Below are 27,032 nucleotides of genomic sequence, written 5' to 3' on the forward strand. Positions count from 1 at the left end.
AGAATGTCTGGACCTCAGGAATGACAGGAACAGACTGCAAATCAAATGACTCTACCTTGGTACTTTAAGCGAAGGATGCCCAAAAAGAATTTCAAGAAGGAAGTAGGTAACAATGTTAAATACTACACAGAGATAAAATAAGGTGGGAACTTAAGAGATCTGAGTAGATTTGCAGCAAGATTTGGTGAGCTCAAATTGTCTCCTTAATAATGGGAGGTGTTTTTTTATACACATGGTCCTAAATTTAAAATACATAAAAGTATACAATGAATAACCTCCACGCCTGCCTCCCATACCTGTACCCCAAGCACCTATATTTTCCAGGAAAATAATATTATCAATGTATTGGGTATCCTTCCTGAGATACTCTATACATATATTAAGTGTATATACTCTTTTTCTTTTTTACACATATGGTACCACACCATATCCAGTGTTCTGTACCTTTTTACTTTTTAAATTGAACAATACATCTGTGGTCTTAGAGTGATACATCCCATAACACTGAGAAAGAACTTCCTCATTGCTTTTGGCAGCCGCACAGGGTTCCATGGTACGGATGTGCTGTAATTTATTTAATGAAGGTATTTTTTTTGTTTTTTTTTTTTTTTGTTTGTTTGTTTTTGAGATGGAGTCTTGCTATGTTGCCTAGGCTGGAGTTTAGTGGCATGATCTCGGCTCACTGCAACCTCCGCCTCCCGGGTTCAAGCGATTCTCCTGCTTCAGCCTCCTGAGTAGCTGGGATTACAGGCATGTGCCACCATGCCCAGCTAATTTTTTTTTTTTTTAATGGAGATGAGGTTTTGCCGTGTTGGCCAGGCTGGTCTTGAACTCCTGACCTCAGGTGATCTGTCCACCTCAGCCTCCCAAAGTGCTGGGATTACAGGTGTGAGCCACCGTGCCTGGCTGTGAAGGTATGTTTTGAACTGATGCTGAAAAAGCACCAATATCTAGTAAAGATGCTGGAAATAGCATCTTTCTCTTTCAAGGACAGCTCTATTCATTCCCTTAGGGTATGGCGAGATAGCTCTCAGGAGAAGCAGATAGGGCTGAGGACCGTTTGTGCACTACAGGTTACCTGTCCTAGGTCTAACTGCTCCTAATAAGAATTAGACTACTGCTAAGGGGTTTTCTTACATCCTACAACCTTACATTATGATTTAGAAACTTCAGTTATGAAAATGGCACCTCTTTTTTTACATCAGCCAGAAGCAGCTATGATACGGCTCCAATCTTTTGGGACATGAGGCAAGTTATCAACCTGTCTTTCCATCTTTGTAATTCTAGCATCCCTAGAGTATCTTGTACATAAGAGGCATTTAATATTTGTTTACTTGAATGAATGAATGAATGAGGCCATATGGCCACATTGGATTTTTGAAATAGTCAACAAATGAGGGTTTGTGACTAGAATCTGTCCTCATTTATCACCTGTTCTTCCATTAAACATTTGCTTTAAGTACCAGTGCCTGCTAATTAATCTAGGGTATTAAACATATACCTTGACAAGTCAGCAGGCTGAAATAATTTGTGGGAGTATTTCTTAGTCACTCAGTTTTCTGCCCTCAAACTCCTCATTTCAAATGGAAAGGGTTCTAGATTCGGATCTTACCAGCTCAAATTCCACCACTTACTAACTGAATGACCCTGGGCAATGGCTGAATTCTGGACTTGCATTTCTTCACCTGTAAAGCAGGGATAGTAGTATATATTTTCCAAGGATTTGTGTTAGGATCAAATGAGCTAACATATAGAGCACCTAACAAAGCCCCTGACAGATGACAGAAGCTCAAACTGTTAATTTCCTCTTCTTTGTAATTTCCTTCTACCTCTTATGAGATGTGACCCGTGTGATTGATCATTGCTGATTCTTGGTATATGTTAACTTATAAATTACAAGTTTAGGCTGGATGTGGTGGCTCACACCTATAATCTCAGCACTTTGGGAGGCTGAAGTATTAGCCCAGGAGTTCAAGACTAGCCTGGGCAACATGTCAAAATCCTGTCTCAAAAAATAAAAAAAATTAGTTGGGCATTGTGGTGCATGCCTGTAGTCCCAGCTACATGGGAGGCTGAGCTGGGAGGATAGCTTGAGTCTGGGAGGTCGAAGCTGCAGTAAGCCGTTATTGCACCACTGCACTCCAGCCTGGGCAACAGAGCGAGACCCTGTTCTCCACCCCCACCCACCCCAAATTACAAGTTTATAAATCAGCTTTCTGTGAGTTTGTTTGCAATCTTAGAATATTAATAAGAGTGGGGCATTTGACGATTATCTAATCCAAGGTAAAGTAGGGGATACATGATTAGAAATTCATTTGTGTATGAATTACACAGTATGAACTGTGTAATTTTTAAAATTAACAGAATTAATACTCAAAACACATTTTCACAGCATGATACAAAAGGTAGTATGAAACCAACTTAATCAATTTTTACCTGAGGAAGGTTCATAGTTGTAGGCCTAGTGTAAGTAATTGGTCAAATATATTAAAAATCAAAGAGACTTCTGGTGTCTAACAGACTAGGGAGTTCTTGAACTGTGGTTTTTATTCTGTGGGCCCATCTCAATTCTGAAGCCACGTCTGTGTCACTAATGTGTTTGGGCACCAGATAGTGGTTCTGTGAAAGAACCAGTTAGACTGATTATTGGCCAGAATTTGGCAACTATCTCATGACTTGTTTTGCAAATGAAAATCCTTTCAAACTTTCTTAATCCAAAAAGGGAATTTATTGACTTAGGTAATTGAAAGAGAGAGCTGTAGGTCAGTGTAAGTTTTTAGTGACAAAAAATATTTAGGAGCTATTTTTGTTTAAAAAGTTGACTTTTGGTTCATTAAAACTAAACTGAAAAAACTCAGTTCTTCATAGGCAAAGTTCAATTTATAAACATTCTATTAATATACTTAGCAAATTTTTCATCTTAGACATTAAATTTTTCAATTTCTAGGAGTTCAATCTGGGTCTTATATCTTCTACATTTCTATTTGAAAATGCTCACATTTTTCTGCCTTGAGTAAATGGAATCTATACTACTTGAAGTCCTTATTGACAAGTAATTCTAACATCTGTGACTTTTCTGGAACTGTCTCTATTGATAATTTTTCCCTTTACTATGGGTTTGATTGTCCTGTTTCTTATTTGGTAAGTTTTAATTTGGTTCCAGACATTGTGACATTTACCTTGTTGGGTGATAAGATATTTTTGTATTCCTCTATTCTTGAGCTTTCTGGCACATGGTTAAGTTACTTGGAAACAGTTTGATCTTTTTGTGTCTTGCTTTCAAGGTTGTCACATGGGACTAGAATAGTATTTAGTTTAGGGCTAATTTTTCCCATTACTTAGGCAAAGCTCCTTTGAGTCCTCTGCCGGATACCCTTGTGAGTTGAGAGGCTTTCCACTCTGGCTGGTGGGAGCAGACACTGTTGCTGGCCCCACATGACCACAGAGGGTTGTTCGCTTCTCTTTCATCCTTTTGTGGGGTTCTTTCTTTGGCCTTCGGTAGTTTCCTCACACACAGGCACTGATGAGCTGAATACTCAAGGGGGACCTTCTACACATCTCTGGAGCTCTCTTCTGGGGTCCCTCTCTTCTGTCTGGTACTCTGCCTGTGAATTCTAGCTTCCTTGACCTCCCTGGATGCCCCACTCTCTCCCCTCCATTCAGGGAGACTCTGGGCTAGCCTTGCCTTTGCTGTAGCCTGAAAAACCTCTCCAGGAAGTGAGCTGGGGAAATCACAGGCTCACTTTGTTTCTCCTCTCTGGGGGCTCACCGTCCTATGCGTCCAGATGCCCATTGTCTAAAAACCATTGTTTCTTATATTTGCTCGCATGTCTTTGGCTCTTTTAGGATATTTAAATCATCTACTGGATTTTGCATCTGTCTCAAGGTTTTCTTTGCCTCTGTGGCTGCAACTCTCACGTTAGTTTTTTTTACACTAATGGATAGACCCAGGGTGCTCAAATGATGTCACTAGGACATCTCTGGGCTCCACATTCTCAGACTTCTTGGGGTGATATCCACAGCCTCCTGTTTAAGGCCCTCCAGTTTAAGTTTAGCAGAAGAGAGAGTGGTCCTCTTGTGCCTCAGAAGCAATGACCTCAGCAGGAGCCTAATTACCTCTTACTTGCTGGGTTTGGTTACATATCCCCTAAGCAATTACTGTTGTCAGGAATGGCATCAGCTCCACCTGAGACAAGTGGATGAACGTGGGAAAAGAAAGATCGGGATGACAAAAATCAGGGAAAATCATGCTGGCAGGTAAATCCACATACTGTTATTACAGTCAGCCGTCATCCCAGGAGGTCCCAGAGTTCACATCACTGTCTCTGGATTCTTAGGGTACCATGCCGTCTTCGTACATACAGCTTGCAATCAGCTTAGTGCAATCAGCGGTTCCTTTTGAAGTTGAGCCACATTGGTGGGCTGATGCTTGAGAATCTAAAAACATCCTGTGGTTTCCACTGTAAAAGCATCTACAGATATTTAAAGACTGATACATATTCACCAACATCCAGGAATCTCTTCGGATATCAGTTTTTGAAATCCCACAATTCTGTTGAGCCTGGAGCAATTCAACAAATTCAAGTTGAACAGTCCCTAGTTGTCTCTGCTTAATGCATGTTTATTTTGATGTGGTTGCTTGAAGAAATCAGAAATCCAGTTTCTAATTTTCTTGATACACATAGCATATTAGTACAGTCTCCTCAGCCCCTGAAGTCAGGTTGTCCCATGCCTTGTGATTAAAACAAACAAACAACAAAAAAAAAAAAACCTCAAAAAAATTCACCAAGTGTCCACAGTCTGATCTGGATGCATTTAAGTGAATTCAAATCTTTACATCCTGCTTCAAGCTTCTTTTGACTAGTACTGAAAGATTGCAAACTTTAAAGGTATTAGTTGAAAATTCACAATTTTGAATACATCAGGATGTGAGTCTGACTTGCAGGTTGTCACTATGTAAAACTACCTGATCAGTAATGAAATGGATGTTTCTGTTTTAAGGCAAACTTATGTTTTGACTTGTATTTCCTCTCAGCCCTTTTTTCTTTATTTATTTTTATTTTTTATTTTTTTTCTTGAGACAGAGTCTTGCTCTGTCGCCCAGGCTGGAGTGCAGTGGCACAGTCTTGGCTTACTGCAAGCTATGCCTCCCAGGTTCATGCCATTCTCATGCCTCAGCCTCCCGAGTACCTGGGCCTACAGGTGCCCGCCACCACGCCTGGCTAATTTTTCTGTATTTTTAGTACAGATGGGGTTTCACTGTGTTAGCCAGGATGGTCTTGAGCTCCTGACCTCGTGATCCACCCACCTCGGCCTCCCAAAGTGCTGGGATTATAGGCGCGAGCCACTGCGCCTGGCCTTTTCTTTACCTTTTTCCCCACCATATAGCCCCATTTTATGCCGAGTGAATTGATCTTTCCCATGTTTGTGCCAAAAGTACTCAAATTTTCCCCAGCAGTGTCTAAGCTTGCCAGTCCTTGTGGGAGAGCTCATTAGACAAGGCGCTCATGTTGTTGAACATCCTGAGCTGGCTGGTTCAGGTGGGCTGCATTGCCTCCAGGGCCCTGTCAGATGCTCCTCGTCTGTGTAACTGTTGTTGCATACAGGAGGAAGCAGAGAAGTAAAGTGACTGGCTCGGGTTGCTTGGTGAGCAGAGGCCCGTCAAGGCTCTCAGCCTCCTGCCTCCCCAGCCAGGGAATTCTGAGCAGTGGAAAGGGGATGGATTTGGAGCAGACAGATGTGCATTTGCTCTTTGGCTCCACCATGTACCAGCTATGACCTTGAGCACGGTACTTATCCTCTCTGAGCTTGTTTCCATCTCTAGAACTGGAGCTGTGCCACCTACATGGCAGTGCGGTTTGAGGATTAATGGATGTAATTTTGGGAATCTCCTGGTGGAGGAGTTCTCTTTCTTACTGCTCTCCACCCTGCTCTGCATGTTCTCAAGGGAGGGATCAGTTCCTCTGAGGAGAGTCGCCCTGTGGCAGGCAGATCACACTGGCTTCTGAATTAGCCAAACTGTGGGCTTGTTGGTACAGGACTGCTGAGCTGCCCAGCCTGAGCGAGCAGGCAGTGTTGTGGATGGCCATGCCGGATGACCCACGCCAGGACAGACAGGGCTCAGCTGCAGACAGTTTGAGAAAGGATAGGGTGGCCAGGCACAGTGGCTCACACCTGTAATCCCAGCACTTTGGGAGGCTGAGGCAGGTGGATCACCCGGGGTCAGGAGTTCGAGACCAGCCTGGTCAAACTGGTGAAACCCTGTCTCCACTAAAAATACAAAAATTAGCTGGGCGTGATGGCAGGCGCCTGTAATCCCAGCTACTTGGGAGGCTGAGACCTGGGAATAGCTTGAACCCGGGAGGCAGAGGTTGCAGTGAGCCAAGATCGCACCATTGTACTCCAGGTTGGGTGACCGAGTGAGACTCCATCTCAAAAACAAAACAAAACAAACAAACCAAAAACCCAGGGCTTCCCTATAAAGATATTTTAAGGATCAAGAATTTTTATAGGTCCCATGAAAAAGTTTTGCTCTCAGAACCTTGGCAATGACCTTCTTTATATCTACAAGACAAAGTGTTTATGTGAATTTAAGACAACCTTGCAAAAAATTCTATACATTCATTTATAAGGCTCTTTCTTTCTTTCTTTAGACAGAGTCTCGTCTGTCTTCCGGGCTAGAGTGCAGTGGTGCAATCTTGACTCACTGTAATCTCCACCTGCTGGGTTCAAGCAATCCTCCTGCCTCAGCCTCCTGAGTAGCTGGGATTACAGGCATGTACCACCACGCCTGGCTGATTTTTGTATTTTTAGTAGAGATGGGGTTTCTCCATGTTGGTCAGGCTGGTCTCAAACTCCTGACCTCAAGTGACCTGCCTGCCTTGGCCTCCCAAAGTGCTGGGATTACAGATGTGAGCCACCATGCCCAGCCCATTAATAAGGCTGTTTCTTTCCAACTGATTTTTAAATGCGAAGACTACATGAAAAGAGACCATCTTCTTTGTATGGTTTTTGTATAGTTTCTACCTGATAAAATATTTCTGAACAAATGTTAAATAGTTCAAGTAGGACTTCTCCATTTCTAAGGAAACAGAGGGACATTATCTCCTCTGTAGCTTAACTTCTCAACCTTGTCTTCACACAACGTTCTCTCCTGGAGTCCTGAGCACCAACTGCTTTGATGGCTTTGGCAGATGATGTGACCTCTGCTTTGCTAGGCAAGGTCGGGTGTATGTGACCCCTACCCCTTCTTTCCACTTTAAGGTAGCTCCTTCCCTTCTTTTCCTTTCCCTGTTTCATTCAGCTAAAGTGGGTGCAGCACTGGCCACATTCCCCTTCCTCAGGGAATATGCCTGGCCAGAAGCAGTCTCCTGGCCCAGAGACACACCTGCTTTCTGGGGACAGCCTGTATCAGTGACTGCTTGGCAAGGGGTATGAAGGACCGACCTCTTCACTCCAATTCAGGATGAGTCAGGCCATCTTAGCTCTGAAGCTTCCTATTGAGGGGCTGGGCCTTTGCTGCCCACTCCTGCAGAATTCTGTCCCTTCTGCCATACGTGTTAGTCTCGATCATCTTCCTCATGCCAATAACCTTCCCTAATAAATAACCTTCCTGCATGCTAAAAGTGGTCTGAGTCTGCCTTCTAGGGGGCTAACTTGTGACAACTACTTTCCAGATTTCTGTTATTGATTTATTTTAAAATTTAAGTAAATTTAAAATTTACTGAGACCTTTTTAAAGGTTCAGAATATGGTATACTTTAGTAAATGTTCTGAATGTACTTGAAAAGGGTGTGTATTCTGCTGTTTTGGGGGTGGAGTGTTATAAAGACATTATCCTGGATTATTTAGGTGGACCGAATGTAACCATGAGGGTCCTTTAAATGTGGAAGAGGCAGGCAGAAAAATTGTTGTCAGAGTTCTACCTGTGTGTATTAGTCCATTCTCATGCTGCTAATAAAGATATACCCAAGACTGAGTAATTTATAAAGGAAAGAGGTTTAATGGACTCACAGTTCCACATGACTGGGGAGGCCTCACAAGCATGGTGGAAGGCAAAGGAAGAACAAAGGCATGCCTTACATGGTGGCAGGCAAGAGAGCTTATGCAGGGGAACTCCTATTTATAAAACCATCAGATCTCATGAGGCTTATTCACTACCATGGGAATAGCATAGGAAAAACCCACTCCCATGATTCAATTACCTCCCACCGTGTACCTCCCATGACATGTGGGCATTACAGGAGCTACAACTCAAGATGAGATTTGGGTAGGGACACAGCCAAACAATATCATTGTGAAAAAGACTTGACTGGCCATCACTAGCTCACAACATGGAGAAGGCAGGCATCAAACTGTTTCCAAGTAACTTAACTACATCCCAGACCCAAGCTTGAGAATAACTATAGGAATACGAAAATATCCAACACCGAACAAGGTAAATTTGCATTTAAAATCTAATCAATACTTCCCAGGAATGCAAAATGCCACCCTTCCTGGATTTTGGCCCAGTGAGAACCATTTTGGACTTCTTACCCCTAGAACTATAAGGTAATATATTTGTGGTATTTTAAGCCACTACATTTGTGATAATTTATAGCACCAATAGGAGACTAATACAGACATTGTAGGTTTTGTCTTTAGAAGTCTGATTTGGGTCTTTGTTATATCTTTCATGCTTCTACTCAAAAAGGTCAGTCTTCCCCTAACTTGAACGTATGAAATAGCTATAATACTTTACTATCCTCATCTACTAATGATAGCATCTGTGATGTTTTTGGTTAAGTTTAAATGGATTTTTTTAACCCTCATTATGTTTTGTGTTTGCCTGTTGCTTTGCATTCCTGGTAAGTTTTGATTAGATTTTAAACACAAATTTTACGTTGTTGGGTGCTGGATATTTTTGTATTCCTATAGTTATTCTTGACCTTTGGTCTGGGATATAGTTAAGTTACTTGGAAACAGTTTGATGCTTTTGGGCATTGCTTTCAAGCTTTGTTAGGTTGGACCAGAACAGTGCTTAGACTAAGGTTATTTTTTCCTTGCTACTAAGGCAAGATATTTGTGAATTTTAAAATGCGATTCTCTGTGAATTACGCATTTTTATATTCTGGTTGGTTCCTGGTCCATCTGAGGACTATTCCTTCTATTGCTTTTGGGTGGTTTTTCTCCCAGCCTCAGGTAGCTTCCTCACTTGCACATGTCAAGCTCTCCACTTAACAGTACAGGAGAACCCTCTGTTGAGCTTGAGTTCGCTATGTAGGGCTCTCCTTTCTGGTACTCCACCTTGAAAACTATAGCCCTCTTGGTCACTTTGGACTCCCAGAACTGCCACCTCAACTAAAGGAGACAAGGGGTCTCCACCTGGGTTCGCCCTTCTGGCACCACAGTCCAGAAACTTTCTCCAGGCAATAAGCTGAAGCAATCTAAGGACGCTCCCAATTATTTCCTGTCTCTCAGGAATCACAGTCCTTGTTGTTGATGTCCAATGTGTTAAGAACTGTCGCCGTATTTTGTCCAGTTTGAAAGTTGTTTCTGATGGGAGGTTAAACCTGGTACATATGACTCCATCTTGGAAGAAAGCAGTGGTTTCATTTTTTAATATGAAGTAGTTTCATTTTACTTATACGATGTCTACAAGATGAGAAATAATGTCCCTTTTTTCATTCCTAGTGTTGGAGTTTTGTGTCTTTTCATTTTCTTTTTCTTTTCATCTGTTTTGCCAGAAGTTTGTTCTTCTCTATATCAGCTTGGGCTGCCATGACGAGATAGTGTAGACTCGGTTGCTAAAAGAAGACATTTATTTTCTCACAGTTCAGAGGCTGGAAGTCTAAGATCAAGGTGCCCTCAGGGCTGATTCCCAGTGAAGTCTCTTGGTGGCTTGCAGATATCCACCTTCTTGCTGGGTCCTCACACCTTTCTTCTGTGCACATGTGGAGAGAGGGAGATGTGTCTGGTGTCTCTCCTCTTACAAGGACACCAGTCCTATTGGATTAGTGCCTCATCTTTATGACCTCACTTAACCTTAATTACCTCCTAAAGTCCTATCTGTAAGTAAATGTAGTCACATTGGAGATTAAAGCCTCAGCATGTGAATATGCCACGGGGTGGGGGTGGTAACACAATTTAGTCCTTAACATTCTCTATCACATTGGATTCTGACTCATTAATTTCTGCTTCGTTATTTCATTTTACTACCTTTTTCGTGTTGATTTTATTATTTTTCCAACTTCTTGTGATGGATGCTTAGTTTATCAATTTCAACCTTAATTTTTATAATTTGTCTTTGAACTCTAAATGGGCCTTAAAATTCTGTAGTTGTATCAACACATTTTAATATGTAGTATTTTTGTGGTTGTTCAACTTACTCATTTTAAAATACTTCCTGATTTATAACTTATTGGGTTAATTAGAACTGTGTCTCAACTAAGCCCAATGTGGGCTTTTGAATTGAAAGTCTGTTATTGATTTCTAACTTACATTGTGATTCAGATATGCTTAAAATTATTTTAGTCATTTGGCTTGCTTCATGGTAAGATCAGATTTTAAAAATATCCCATACCTGCTTCAGAAGATTATATGTTCTGTAATTGTTGAGTACAGATTCATCATAGTCAATTAGCAAGGTTTGTTAATTGTACTTTCAAGTATTTTACATCTTTACTTTTTCGTGTTTGTGAATGCCATGTAAGAATCTCCCAGTATAATTATAAAGTTATTGATATAAAATGCACATAAAATGTATTTTAAAGTTTACAATTCAGTGCATTACATATATTCACAATGTGGAACCATCACCACTATCTAATTCCAGAACTTTTTCATCACCCCAAATGAAACATCATACCCATTAAGCAGTCGCTCTCCACCCTCTATTCCCCTAACCGCTGCAACCACAAATCTGCTCTCTGTCTTTATGCATTTGCCTGTTCTGGACATTTCATATAAAGGGAATAATACAATATGTAGCTTTTATGTCTAGTTTCTTTCACTTTGCATAATGCTTTCAAGATTCAACTATATTGTAGCATGTATCAGTACTTCACTCTTTTCTATGGCTGAAAAAATTCCATTGAATGAATATATCGCATCTTATTCATTCAATGATGGATATTTGGGTTGTTTCCACCTTTTGGCTATTGTGCATAATACATTGGTGTAGAAGTTTTGTTCAGTCATTTTCAGTTGTTTTGAGAAGATGTCTAGCAATAGAATTGCTGGGTCATACAGTGTGATATTGTGATTTGTAATATGAAATATAGATTTGGTCTTTGTTCCCATTTCCTGGCACACAGATCCAGAAACCCTTGTCATAGCCAAAGTAATGTCTTTTTGTAAGGTTCTGAGATGCCTGATAGCTGGGAGCTCCTTGGTAGCCACAGGACGGGGGCTGGTTGCTAGGGGAACTCACCGTGTGATTCGAGGGTTGGAACTTTCAGCCCCATCCCTTGATCTCCAAGGATAGAAGAGGGACTAAAGGTTGCGTTGATCAGCAACGGCCAGTGATTTAATCAGTCATGCCTATATTAATGAAGCCTCCGTTAAAAACCTGCAAGTACAGAGTTTGAAGAGCTTCTGGGTTGCTGGACATGAGGAGGTAGCTGGAAGGGTGGTGCCCCACCACAGGGCATAGAAGCTCCACACCCCTTCCCGTATACCTCCCATAGCCCGCGAGGTTAAGGCTGCAGTGAGGTGTAATCACGCCGCTGTACTCCAGCCTGGGCAACAGAGCAAGCCCCGTTTCATACATACATACATATGTACATATATACAAACACATAAAGTTAATGAGTACTTAAGAGATGGCAAAATGGGTTTATCTGTTTTACAAAATTATTAGGTATCATCTCCAGTGTTATCACTGCCACATTTTATCCAATCAAGGACCGTATGACACTGTCTGGCCAAACCTGTGGTTGGTTACTCCAATAATGGCAGTGAAGTTCTTGCAAGTGACTACCCCCAACTGTTCTGAGATGGTGCTGGCTGGGATTCCAAAATCAGTCCAAAACATGTATTAGGCAACTTACAGGGTGCTAGAGTGGTACTTGTGATGGAGTAAGAAAAACAGATGTTCTACTATGTCTGCAACAAGGGGATTGGGATACGGAGTTTATGTGGGGTTTAAGGAATACAGCTGAGAGCCAGGGCTAGCGTCTACATTTTATCTTGCAGTGTTTTGGGCAGCAATATAAACAAACTTATCAGTGCCTGGGAATGTCGAAGCTTGCAGGGGAAAACATGAAGCTATCCAGGTCACACAGTGGTCAAGGCATTTTGTGTGTTGTGTGTCAGGGCAAAGAAAAATTGGGATTTGGGAGACCCTAGTTTCGGATCATTAAGAGTTCTTCCAGTTTGGGTTGTGATGTATGTAAATTCTTTTTTTAAAAAAACTGTAAGTTGTTTCAAACAACAATGTTCTTTGAGTTTTACATAAGTTTTATTTTCATTCCTTTTCACACCTGGAATCACTTTTCTCCCATGTGAAGTACATACTTTAGACATTCCTTTGGTGAGATTCTGCTGGTGGCAAACTTTTTTTTTGGTCTCTGTGTACTTTGTCCTCTTAAGAGCATTTTGCTAGACATTAACATATAAGCTGGCAGTTTACTTCCATCAAAGATGCCATTCCACAATTTTATGTCTCACGGTTGCACCTGAGAAGTCAGCTCTCTCCTCCTCCTCCCTCCTTAGAAGTGAAGCTTATTTTTCTTGTACTGTTTTTGTAAGAGCTATTTTTGGTATTCTGCAGTTTCATGATATCAAGGGGTGAATTTATTATTTTTTATCCTGCTAGGAGGTGTCTATTTTGAAAAATTATTAGGTATCATCTCAAGTGTTATCACTGCCACATTTTATCTCTTTTCTCCTTTGGGAACTCCAGATGACTGTTAGACCTTCCCAATCTTTAGATAAGGTCTTGCTGTTTCTCAGGCTGGAGTGATGGGACCACAGGCACGTGCCACTAAGCCTGGGTAATTTTATTTTTTGTAGGCGGTGGGGGGCTTCCTTTGTTGCCTAGTCTGGTTGACCTTCCCATTACTCATCTATTTTATTTTCCTTTGCTCCCATTATCTCTTTGTGTTACACTGTGGATAATTTCTTTTGCTCCATCTTCTGATTCAGATTTTCTTCTTAGTCACATTTCATCTGTTGCTAAACCCATCCACTGAGCTAAATTTTAGGTATTTTATTTTTAACTTCTAGGTTTTTTCAAATATGCTTTTATATTTTTCTATCCTTTAGGTATTTTCTAACATCTTTTATATCTGTACACTCACAAAATCTTTCTCAATTTTTTTTTTTTTTTTTTTTTTTTGAGGTGGAGTTTTGCTCTTGTGGCCCAGGCTGGAGTGCAGTGGTGTGATCTTGGCTCACTACAACCTCTGCCTCCTAGGTTCAACAGATTCTCCTGTCTCAGCCTCCTGTGTAAGCTGGGATTATAGGCACCCACCACCACGCCCAGTTAATTTTTGTATTTTTAGTGGAGACATGGTTTCACCACGTTGGCCAGGCTGGTTTCGAACTCCTGACCTCAGGCGATCCGCCCACCTTGGCCATCCAAAGTGCCGGGATTACAGGCATGAGCCATCGTGCCGGGCCCAATGTTTTCTTTACAGAAAGGATCTTGACTTTTTATACCTAAATTTCATCTTTTTTTTCCTCTCTAGCCCTCTGTCATACTTTATTTCTGGAAAATAGATATTTTTGACATGTTTATGTATGGAAAATTTATATTTATGTCTCAAAGACTCAGTATAACATTTAAACAAATTAATGCGCAGGAGAAGTCTGAAATTACATTTCAAATACTATTAGTACACTGTCAGGAGCAGTGTGGAAGTTTTGCAAGCTTGATGAACACTGAAATAAAGTAAATGTGTGACGCACATTGCTGGCACTAAGAGAGGAAATACCGTATTTGGTGTGAGCTATTCTCTGCCATTTTGTGTTTGTCCTGAACACATTTCCGCAGTGCCTTTTTTTTTTTTTTTTTTTTTAAACAGCCAAGGCTAGTATTTGATAACATTTGCTGTAACATTTTTTTCTAGGCTATAATTACTGGTGTTATCAAACTTCAGTACCCTGATTACTTATTTGTATCTGAATTAAGTTAAAAAAATATAATCTGGACCCTGACTAGAGATTCTTTTGTTCAGCTCATACCCCAGTGAGGTAGAAGCTTACCGTTTTGGGATTGTGTACTTTCTAGGCTCCTTTTTTAGGGATATGACTTTAGCTAGCTGCATAGGATAAACGTTATTTATGTTACTTAACAAAAACTGCTTGATGTATACTCAGTCCTTCCATTCCTCCACACACTTTACATTTTGTCTCAGGAATAAGATTAACAGACCCTTACCTATCTAGAATTATTTTTCTTGACCTGTGAATCTTGCATGTATTGTCAGTATATTGTTTGTAACATTAGAGATTCCTGTTGATATGCGGCTCATTAGAAGGGAACGTTCCCTGGCCTTTAAAATACGAAGCGTTTATTTTTATGCCTTTCAAGCAATTGGCTTTTTATCTTATGGACGTGCTGAACGGTATGACTGATCAATACTCTTTGTCAGTACTGCATACCAAAGAAGCTTGTAATCAAGTTTAACACTAACTTTTACATATTATTTAGAACTTTGAGATGAATGTTTTGTATATATGTCCATTCCAAGTCATGTTAGTGTTGCCTTGATCACCACTATATGAAGGAGGGACTTTATGTGATAAAATGTACATAGGTGTGCCAGAAGTAGAGACATTAAAGTGGCTTAAAATCTCCATCTAAAATCTAGAGGCAACATGGATACCCAACAAAATACGAGAAAGTAGTTGTACAATTAATTAAAATGCATACAAATAGGGGATTCATGAACCAATCAAATAAAATTTGTATATGATAACCTTAAAATGTCAACAGCTTCAATCATAACCTATTAGTTATTAGTATTTTAATATTATACTCAGATGGAGCTTGCCTTACTTCCAAAGTACTTTCTCAAACAGAGAAAAAGAACAACGTGGAAATTTTATTTCTGAAATGTTTTATTCTTTTAATCAATACATATTAAGCATAGAATTTCCTTAAAAATTAACAAATAACTGATTTTCACTTAGGACACTGTTATGCTGCTCTTCTAACTTTTCTTTTTACATTTATCCACATTCCAAGTAGATTATCCAAGTAGATTATCATAGTAAGGTTTTTGTGTGTTACTTTTGTCCAAGTTGTGACAACTGAAACAAAATAAAACACAAAATCATACATCAAACTTTTAAAAAAGATCACAAAAGAAACATTCAAACATATTTGTAAACCCCTTAATAAATTACACTTCCTATTTTATTCACTACATTCCTAGAATAATAAATCTTAATGTTCACCACTAACTCAAATGTTAAACCTTTGTAGATATTTAAAAACTGAAGGCTGGGCATGGTGGCTCATGCCTTAATCCTAGCTACTTGGGAGGCTGAGGTGGGAGGATCACTTGAGGCCAGGAGTTTGAGACCAGCCTGGGCAACATAGCAAGAGACTGTCTCTACCCAGAAAAAGAAAAGGAAATGGAACTGCAATAAACATTGTCATAGCAAAAATATGTAAACATTATTAGTTAACGTTCAATTGATGGAAAACAAAAACCCTGGGAATTAAAAAAATTAGTGCTAACTTCGTGAAAATGTAAAGAGAAATGTCATGAGTGAAACACTACGGACAGGTCTGATATATTTTTGTATTTCTAAAGGATCATTAAAAGCCAAAGAAAAGGCTTTCAGTTCTGGAAGGATGGGCAAACTCCTACTGGAAACGTTATTACTTATCAAGGTTTTCTTAGTCGTCCATGACGACACCTTATCTTGGTATAGCTGGATGGCTCTGGTTGCAGCTGGTTCAGGTGAGTAAGAGGTTTTCTTTCTCTCTTTTGAAAAATACCAATAGCAACAAACAACAAAGGTATATACTTTACCTGTTTTATGAACTGTGTGGCATTAAAAAGCTCACTGCAGCCATATAAAATGTGTTTGCCTTGTTTCCCCTGTAAAAATCAGAGTCAGAACTTAGATACAAGTAACAAGAAATATATTCAATATTCCCAAGAGATTAATATCCTGTTTTTTTGTTGTTGTTAACAGTCTTTCTTTGGGATAGTGTTGGATTTTAGTGTACACATCTACCTAAAAATTGCATGAAATGAAGACGAATAAAGTGGTGAAATGAGCATAGTATTTTTGTCCCCCAAACTATATATTATGGCATACTATTGGTGCCATTTCCTGTTACACTAAAAATAGAAGGAATCTGACTGTCAAATTTCACAGGAGCAACAGTTACCTATAAAATCTTAGAACAACATTCTTTCAGTGTAGGATGTCTACTACTTGAATACATTCGAGTTTCTTTATGCTGAAAGTGGACTACGGTGCAGGTAGCATGGATTGTGCTTTTAGTCCCACTTGAGCAACACAGTATTTATAAGTTAATACATCTCATCCCATGTTGTCAAATTCAGGAATAAAAGTAATAGTTACAATGTTGGAACCCAATCACAACAGCCAAAACCTCTCTACTAGGGATTTGCTAATTTCTTGTATGTATTGTGAACCTGAAGGTAAATTCATGAGATTTCTTTTGTAATACAAAAGAAGTTTATTCTAGCACAAAGTAATTTGATGATTCATCAAAGAACAGAGGAATGATGGCTTTGTCACACAACTCTGTGATGTATAAGCTGAGCAAACATTAGTGGCTGACTACATGTCCTAGCTGGCCATCTCTGAGAATAAATAAAAAGTCACAACTCAGATTTTTTTCAAAATGAGATGGTATATGGGTCATATAATTGGGATTCTTGTGGCTAACAGGCATTAATTAAAGGTAGAGGTCACAGTCTACAAGGAGAAAGCAGGCATAGGGAAACATTAGAGGGGTTCAGAACTTCTAGGCATAGCTCCCAGGAGAACCTGATTCTTGTTCAAGGAGAGGTCTTTTATGCCTCTCTGGTCAGGTAGGCAAAATTGGGCTGCATGACCAGACTCAACTGCAAAAACCAGGTGCAAAATGTAAAATCAATCTTTACATTTTCTATTAAACAATGCTGGCAAGCCAGAGCAAGGTTGCCCCCTGGTTTATCGTAGTCTCTAGCCCAGGACTAGAATTCATCACTAGTTAGTACTTCACTCAGGTTTGGCTAAGCGAACATCAGCACCATGGATCCCAGTATTCCTGGAGATAAGCACAAGGGTACAGTAGCCCAGTTGAGATTAATCCTGACTTGTACAGTCCCCACCCTGGGCCAAGCTTTCTTAACCAAATTACTCATCATCATTCTTTTCTAATTGTTTTTAGCCATCCAATGAAGTGTAGGTGTAATTTTAAAGAAACTGTATGTAGTTTACCAAACATTCCAGTGCAGACTTGTTCTTAATCATGTACAAGCTTGATGACCCCTTTACTTCCTCTCTCAGTTAACAATTGAACTTTATGGGCTGGGTGCAGTGGCTCATGCCTGTAATCCCAGCACTTTGGGAGGCCAATGCAAGTGGTTCACAAGGTCAGAAGTTCGAGACCAGCCTGGCCAGCATGGTGAAACCCCGTCTCTACTAAAAATACAAAAATTAGCCAGGCGTGGTGGTGCGTGCCTATAATCCCAGCTACCCAGGAAGCTGAGGCAGGAGAATTGCTGGGAAGCGGAGGTTGCAGTGAGCTGAGATCACGCCACTGTACTCCAGCCAGGGTGACAGAATGAGACTCTGTCTTGAAAAAGAAAAAAGAAAAAAAAAAAATCGAACTTTATAAAATGTACCAATATAGTGATTCAATGTAAAATTAACTCAATGTAGTTCTTTCTCTAACCAATCACTTTCTATCAAGAGAATACCTTGTGGTTTTAAGTCAACTTCCCAATTTGCCAATATCAGTATTATCAAATGTTTTGATAAAATCAAATTATTTTTTACCAATTATACCAAAGTTATGCCAAATAGTATTTACATTATGGGTTAGATGAACAACATTACTAAATAAATCAGAATTACAGCAGTATTTTCTGGCACTTGCCCCTTATGTCGTGGACTATTATAAACCAAGGGTCATGTTAATTAATTCTGTATTGCACGTCTCATGTAGGCATAGTTGCATGTTTAGTTTCACACTCCGAGACTGTACTGACAGAGGTTTCTAATGATGTGAGGAAGGCTGTCATAGACCTACTAGCTCAGTTCCTTCTTAATAGGGCTGAATGGTAGGGAAAAGATTAGGATTATTCACGACAAAAAGTAAGGGATTTAAAAATCCTCTCAGGACAATTAAACTGGGGGGCTTAGTAGCTACTAAAAATTTAATGGATCTAAAGGGCATCTTTGAATAATATAAAAAAATATATAATATAATGGTCAAAGACTAGATGCTTTGCCCCTGTGATCAGAAAGAGGACAAGGATGTCTGCTCTTGCCTCTTCTATTCAACGATGAATTGAAGGTTCTAGCCAGGGCAGTTGCAGAAGACAGAAAAGAAGCAATACTATATCTATTTATAGATAACATGATCTTGTATATAGAAATTTCTAAAAATCCATTAAAAACAATTAGAATACACTCAGCAAGGCTGTGAAACATAAGATCAACATATAAATATCAGCTGGATTTTTAAGCACTTCGAATGAAGAATCCAAAAATGAACTTAAGAAAATGTCTTTCAACAGCATAAAAATATACTCTGAAGACTACAAAATAGTGAAAGAAATTACAGATATAAATGGAAAAACATCCCATATTCATGGACCAGAAGCCTTAATTAACATAAAAATACTCCCCAAACTCATCTACAGATTTAAGTATGCTCCCTATAAGAACTTAGTCTTTGTAGACATTCACAAATTCTAAAATTCATAAAAAATTGCAAAAGACCCAGAAAAGCTGAAACAATAAAGTAGGAGGACTCACATGTGTCCTGATTTCAAAAAGTACTAAAAAAGCCATGATGATCAACACAGTATAATACTGGCGCAAGAACAGACCTATAGATCTGAAGAATGGAACTGAGAGTTCAGAAATAAACCCATACACATCAAGTGATTTTCAGCAAGGTTGCCAAAACCATTACATGGGGGAAAGAATAGACATTTTTTTTTTTTTTTTTTGAGACGGAGTCTCGCTCTGTCTCCCAGGCTGGAGTGCAGTGGCGCTATCTTGCCTCACTGCAGGCTCCGCCTCCCGGGTTCACGCCATTCTCCTGTCTCAGCCTCCCGAGTAGCTGGGACTACAGGCGCCTGCCGTGCGCCCGGCTACTTTTTTGTATTTTCAATGGAGACGGGGTTTCACTGGGTTAGCCAGGATGGTCTCGATCTTCTGACGTCGTGATCCACCCGCCTCGGCCTCCCAAAGTGTTGGGATTACAGGTGTGAGCCATCGCGCCCGGCCAGAATAGACTTTTCAACAGAAGGCGGTGAAACAACTGGATAGCCATATGCAAAAAGATGAAGCTGGATCTTCATACCATATTAAAAAATTATATAATTCTTAGAAGAAAACTCAGGGTCAAATCTTTATGACCTTAGATTTGGCAAAGGATTCTTAGATACGCCACAAAAAGCCCGGGCAACAAAAGAAAAAAAGAGATACAATGGACTTGGCTGAAATAAACTTTTGCGCTTTAAAAGACGCCATCACAAAAGGAGAAAAGACAACCCAGAGAATGGGGGAAAAAATCTGGAAATCATATATCTGATACGGGAATTGTATCAAGATTACATACAGAATTCTTACAACTCAATAATAAAAATGGACAGAAGGGTCGGGCGTGGTGGTTCAAGCCTGTAATCCCAACACTTTGGGAGGCCAAGGTGGGTGGTGGTGGCACGTGCCTATAATCCCAGTTACTTGGGAGGCTGAGGCAGGAGAATCACTTGAACCCCGGAGGCAGAGGTTGCAGTGAACCGAGATTGCACCACTGCACTCCAGCCTGGACGACAGAACGAGACTCCGTCTCAAAAAAAAAAAAAAAAAAAAAGACAAAGGATCTAAACAGACATTTCTCCAAAGATATACAAATGGCCAGTATACACGTGAAAACATTTTTGACTTCGTAAGTCATCAGGAAAATATAGATAACAAGGCAAGTGTTAGTAATGAAGTGGAGAAGTGAGAACCCTCATACACTGCTGGGGGAAATGTAAAATGGTGCAGCTGCTTTGGAAGATGGTCTGTAGTTCTTCAAATGATTACAGAGTTACTAAGTGACCCAACAATTCCACTCTTAGGGATATACGTAAAAGAAGTGAAAACATACATTCACACAGAATTATGGTGGCCATTATCTATGGTTCCATGTGGACAGCAACAGGTCTTGTCTAGAAAAGACACTCATTTGGATGTGTATACCTGGTAGCTGCAGGAATCACCTTTAACATTATTAGAGGCCACAGCAGAAACCATTTCAATTTAGACCTCCTACTTACGTATGATCTGATAAAGAAACTCACTTTACTGCAGGTGCAGTTCAACAGTGTGCTAACCACCATTATCTACCATACACTAACATATACCTCACCAAACACAAAGTATTGGAGCAAATGTTTGAAACACTTTTCAAATTGCTAATGAGAGACAGAGTTACTTGCATGATGGAATGTGTGTCAAAACATAAAGGGCATGGAATTAAAGGGGGAATCAACACTAAATAGATTATAGAGATACTTCAAGAAAAATAAGGGAGGGTAGAATAACAACACAGGAGCTGATAACAATTTCCTCCATATTTCTGAACATTTTCCTTTTTCTCTGACTGATCATGTAGAACATGGATATGGATTACATTTACAAGCTCAGAAAGAAGGATCAGTTGCAAACATGACATGAAGATAATACCTCTAAATATAACTGTCTGAGGAATGATGGAATGGACTGTTTTTATTCTCACTGATCTAAGCTTGGAATTAATGTTTTTTTGCATCTTTCCTCACATGTGGGCAAGACAGTCCTATAAACTTGTAGTTATTCACCCCAACTTCATGTGACTGGGAATGGCCGAAGGGGAAAAGCACTGGCCACTCTCACATTGCCGTCCGCTCCTCTTACCGAATCTGATGGTTGCTAACTCAGGGGTCGAGGTCTGGGTAAAAAACTAACGACAGGAGAAAGGAGGAAAAGTCTTTACTCTCAGAAAGGGAGCCAATAAGTAAATAATGCAAAAGAGAAAGTTAACATTATTTTGGTATCTTGTAAAAGCCTGGGCGCAAGAAACTGCTCTCAGCTGTATTTATAGATGCTCGTAAGACCTGATGAAATTGTCTCCTTTACCTGAAGCTGTCTAAGATAGGTTGCAGGAGATTTAATAATTTAATCTGCAGAATTTTATCTGAATCTTGATGATGCTAATAACATCCTGAGGATAAACACAGAATAATTCTAATGGTTGCCTTTTGGCTCCTGTTGGTTTTATCTATTGTACAGAACCGCTTTGGGGAGGCAAAATTAGGACACTGTTGTCTCTGAAAGGCACACAAACGATTTTGTTGAACAACGAAGTCACAGACCACCATGTAACTATTAAACACAGTTATGATTTGTTAAGAAAGGTGTCCAGAAACACAGACATAAAATAACTGCTGCATTTCCAACTAGTCATAGTGTCGTGTGCTCTAATGCCTATGGACCTTGTTTCTGTGGGTGGAAGGCACTGAGGTTAAAAAATTCTTGGTACTGAAACCAAGTAAGGGGTAACTAGGTGGGCTTCCCCACTTACCATTGATAGCCCTGCTGTTTTGCTGAGAATAATTACTACTCATATGACACTGTCTCGGGGAACTGAAAACTTTTGTCTCCCCTCCCCTGCCATCTCTCAAAAGGTTCCTGAAAGATTTTGGATCCAAAAGATATATTCAAACGATATTCAAGCAATAAAAACTCAATGGCAACAACGTATTTGGTGGTTAAACCAATTTGGGCAGAAACACTGGCACAGTTCTATGAGTCCCATGGTAAGCCCAATTTGCCTTTAATGAAAAGAGACATACTGAGGAAGATGACTTAATGACCTATTGGTTGTTTACAAGAAATGTTATTTCAGGAGGAAGGGAAATGGTGGCGAGCAGCCTGGAAAAATGATAAAACAAACTCAACAGTTACATAAAGATGGGAAGACACATGCACCCAGACTCAAGAAGGATTAAGTATGCTCCTCAATTAAAAGCTGAAGTAGGGCAAGGAAAATGGCCTGGTATCTTGGCAGAGTTAGCAAAAAGAATGAATTTATGGGAAACTTACAGTGCCTCAGTCAATTATAACATTTTGGTATATAAGCAAGAGTTGATTTTGTTGAGAAAGATGAGAAAACATTTAGTAAGCAATCTAAATCATAATGTAATTGCTACTTGGTGCAAATGGTATCATTGGTGAGGTTCTAAGCAATCTAAATCATAACGCAATTGCTATGTGGTGCAATACTGGTATGATTGGTGAGGTTCGTAAGAACAAATCCTATGACCAAATGAATGAGCAAATGTATAAGGAAATTGAATTAAAACCCCTACAAGATGGTCTTCTGGTAAAAGGCCAGATTATCAGAGAAAGAACTAGATTAATAATTGTTATAAAATTTCACAAAATTGAACTTTCTGTGGTAGAAAGAGGTAAAAACTGTCAAGCTTGTACATGATTAAGAACAAGTTTTCACTGGACTATGGTAAACTGCAATTTTTTAAAAAGTTATAAATCTACTTCAGTCACTACAAATGATTAGTATTTTGGTGTTTATCTTCTTGTTTTTCTGTTATATAATGTAAAAGATGCCAAAAGAAGAATGATGACAAGTGATTAAAAAAGCTTAACTAAGGGTAAGAGTGTGTGGAATGCATAAGTGTCTATTGCAACCATGTGTTTATCCCTGGGAACACCTGGAACCAGTCATGTTGCTAACTATTGGCCAAACCTGAATGAAATGTTCTAAGTAGTGATGAATATAGTCCTGTGCTAGGGTCAAGACTAGGGGGCAACTTGTACTAGCTTGTCAGCACTGTTTATAGAGATGGTTTGCATCTGGTTTCTGTCATGTTCCCTTGGTTTCTGCTTTTGAGCCTGGTCATGCAACTTAATTTCTGCTATGAAACAAGAGGAGTATTAACCATTCCCGCTTGAAAACTGGCACAAGATAAGGATGCCCTCTCTGACCACTGCTATTCAACATAGTATTGGAAGTTCTGGCCAGGGCAATCAGGCAAGAGAAAGAAAAGGATATCCAAATAGGAAGATAAGAAGTCAAACTGTCTCTGTATGCAGATGACATGATCCTATATTTAGAAACGCCCACACAGTCTCAGCTCAAAAACTTCTTAAGCTGATAAACAACTTCAGTAAGGTCTCAGGAAACAAAATCAATGTGCAAAAATCACTAGCATTCCTATACAACAGTAACAGTCAAGCCGAGAGCCAAATCAGGAAGAAGCGCCCATTCACAACTGCCACAAAAAAAATAAAATATCCAAGAAGACAGCTAACTAGGGAGGTGAAAGATCTCTACAAGGAGAACTACAAACCACTGCTCAAATAAATCAGAGATGACACAAACAAATGGAAAAACATTCCACGCTCATGGATAGGAAGAAGAAATACCATTAAAATGGCCATACTGCCCAAAACAATTGATAGATTAAATGCTATTCCTATTAAATTGCCACTGACATTCTTCACAGAACTAGAGAAAACAATTTTAAAATTCACATGGAACCAAAAAAGAGCCAAAATAGCCAGGGCAATCATAAGGAAAAAGAACAAAGCTGGAGGCATCATGCTATCCGACTTCAAACTATACTATAGGGCTATACAGTAGCCAAAACAGCAAGGTACTGGTACAAAAACAGACCTATGGACCAATCAAACAGAACAGAGAACCAAGAAATAAGACTGCATACCTACAACCATCTGATCTTCCACAAACCTGACAAAAACAAGCAATGGAGAAAGGACTCCCTACTCAATAAATGGTGCTAGGATAACTGGCTAGCCATACGCAGAAAACTCAAACCGGACCTCTTCCTTACACCCACATACAAAAACCAACTCAAGATGGATTAAAGACTTAAATGTTAAACCCAAAACTATCAAAATCCTGGAAGACAACCTAGGCAGTATCATACTGGACACAGGAACGGGCAAAGATTTCATGACAAAGACACCAAAAGCAACTCCAACAAAAGCAAAAATTGACAAATGGGATCCAATTAAACTGAAAAGCTTCTACATAGCAAAAGAAATTATCCACAGAAAACCTATAGGATGGTAGAAAGTTTGTGCAAACTATGCATCCAGGAAAGGTCTAATATCCAGCATCTATAAGGAGCTTTACAAGAAAAAACTACCCCAGCCCAGATGCGGTGGCTCACACCTGTAATCCCAGCACTGTAGGAGGCTGAGGTGGGCGGATCACTTGAGGTCAGGAGTTCAAGACCAATCTGGCCAACATGGTGTAACTCCGTGTCTATTAAAAATACAAAAATTAGCTGGGTGTCGAAGGGCGTGCCTGTAATCCCAGCTACTTGAGAGGCTGAGGCAGGAGAATCACTTGGATCTAGGAGGCAGAGGTCGCTGTGAGCCGAGATGGCACCACTGCACTCCAACCTGGGCAATGGAGTGAGACTCTGTCTCAAAAATAAATAAATAAATAAATAAATAAATAAATAAATAAATAAATAAATAAAAATAAAAAAATAAACACCCATAAAAAAGTGGGCAAAGGACATGCACACTTTCAAAAGAAGACATACATGTGGCCAAAAACATATGAAAAAAAGCTCATCACCACTGATCATTAGAGAAACGCAAATCAAATCCACAATGAGATACCAACATACACCAGTCAGCATGTTTTTGTTTTTGTTTTTCTTTAAGATGCTGGTGAGGTTTTGGAGAAAAAGGAACACTTATACACATCCCTGTTTGGAACGTTGATGCAACTGTGAATGTAGCCACTGTGGAAGGCAGCGTGGCGATTCCTCCAAGACCTAGAGACAGAAATACCATTCCACCCTGCAATCCCATTACTGGGATTTGGGGTATAGACCCCAAATGATATACTCATTCTATTCTAAAGATGCACGCACAGGTATGTTCACTTGCAGCACTATTCATGATAGCAAAGACATGGAATCAACCTAAATGTCCAATGATGTTAGACTAGATAAAGAAAATGTGGTACATATACACCGTGGAATACCACGCAGGCATAAAAAATAATAAGATCACGTTCTTTGCAGGGACATGGATGGGGCTGCAGGCCATTATCATCAGCAAACTAACTCAGGAACAGAAAACCAAATACTGCACGATATCTAAGTGAGAGCTAAATGATGAGAACACATGGACACATCAGAGGGGAACAACACATACTGAGGTCTGGTGGAGGGTGGTAAGAGGGAGAGGATCGGGAAAAATAAAAATGGGTACTAGGCTTAATACCTGAGTGATGAAATAATCTGTACAACAAACCCCATGACACAAGTTTACCTATATAACAAAACTGCACTTGTACCCCTGAACTTAAAAGTTAAAAAAATAAAAATAACCTTTATACAAGACTAGGGCTCTTCTGAAACTAATGTATCTCACATATATCTCGGTGGTTCACGATGCAAAGATGAAGCGTGTCCTATGAAACTAAGAATCCCAAGTATAGTTATTTGTTTTGGAGCTCTGTGGCATCTGCCTGTGTGTTTTTGTCTTCATTGTACCATAACCCTCTACCATTATTAAGGCATAAGGACATAAAGAATGATCATTATTTAATGTTAAGTGAAAAAATGAAGACTACAAAATGACATTCTAAAAATAGCTAATTCTGTTGCCCCAGAATTTTAAATAGTGTTTTTCCTTTTCAAAGTATGTCCCTTCCTTCCTTCCTTTTTGCTTAGTTGTCTGCCACTCCCTGCACTCCCCTTCATTTGCTACCTCTAGAGCTCCTGTTTGCTGAAAAAACAAAACAAATAACCCCAAGTTTGTTAGAAGTATGTTGCTGATTTAAGTTAATAGGAGTAAACTGCATATTATTCAGATAAATGAGTTTTGTAAATCATTTCATGAGAGTTTTGTTTTTTTTTGGAAGAGCTTGCTTGAGGTCTCTAAGCATATGATGTTATATTAAGACAGGTAGCTGCAAAGTGCATTTATCAATAAGATACATTGTTTTCTAGATTAAGTGCAATTTTAGGCCAGAAATGAGTGTGATAGGAATAGGAAAACAATAAACATTTAAAAACCATATATGCATGATTTTTGAAACTACCTTTTAGAAGTTATAAAAGGATCAGGATAGCCGTCAGAGAATGCTAGTGTTCTACCTATGAAACCATCTAACACAACAGAATAAAAAGTCTAAATAAAATGTACCTTTATGTAGTCAACAAGATTTTGATATTCAATGTAGTTGCCTCCTCCCACCACAAAAACAATGGCCTAAAATGCAAACAGATAAAAAAAAAGCAACACGGTTTTTAGTCTGAACCCTATTCTAAAATTAAGGTTAAAAAATGCTAGCCAAAAGTCATATTCTAAGCACCTGATGCTATTTTAATTATTAGGAAATGTTTCTAAAAAGTCAATTTATAAATTTCTAATGTCTCTTTAGTAGTATGAAGAGATTTTTCAGAAACAATTTAGAGGAAAATAGCTATAATTTCCAGTATATGTTATTTACTGTATTTTTTATGGAGAAGCTTCTTTGTATTTCAAATGAAAACAGTCATGATATCTTCACAAATGTTTGGAATCCAATTTCAGAAAAAGGTTCCACACATGTAAAAAACTCTCACTGCAATCTGAAAGACTTCATTTCCTGTGAATTATTTGTCAGTTATTTTTAAGCTTAAAATATTATAAATATAAGCAGCTTTATAAATTAGAAAAATACAATTGCTAGGCCAAATTTTTTGACAAGAATCTTGGGTATACACAGCTGGATTTATCAAAATTACCATACACTGATCATCATAAAGCCACATTTGGGACGGACAGTCTTCAAGATTGGTCACCTTTCATCTTTCCTTT

At 39.3% G+C, this 27,032-nt stretch overlaps 1 protein-coding gene across 3 annotated transcripts in view; it reads right to left on the reverse strand.

Moving 5' to 3' along the window:
- Positions 1 to 15,013: 15,013 nt before the first annotated feature.
- Positions 15,014 to 27,032, reverse strand: part of SCFD1 (sec1 family domain containing 1) — a 103,729-nt gene continuing 91,710 nt past the window's right edge. For all 3 annotated transcript variants that reach the window (XM_026455070.1, XM_026455072.1, XM_026455071.1), the window contains 3 exons: positions 26,376 to 26,441; positions 15,968 to 16,036; positions 15,014 to 15,236 (listed from right to left, as the gene is read on the reverse strand). In XM_026455070.1, the coding sequence (XP_026310855.1) occupies positions 15,213 to 15,236; positions 15,968 to 16,036; positions 26,376 to 26,441 (159 nt within the window). In that variant the 3' untranslated portion in view covers positions 15,014 to 15,212. The remainder of the gene's footprint in view (positions 15,237 to 15,967; positions 16,037 to 26,375; positions 26,442 to 27,032) is intronic.

This window comes from Piliocolobus tephrosceles, chromosome 6, assembly GCF_002776525.5.
Source record: "Piliocolobus tephrosceles isolate RC106 chromosome 6, ASM277652v3, whole genome shotgun sequence".
In the NCBI taxonomy this organism is placed as follows: domain Eukaryota; kingdom Metazoa; phylum Chordata; class Mammalia; order Primates; family Cercopithecidae; genus Piliocolobus; species Piliocolobus tephrosceles.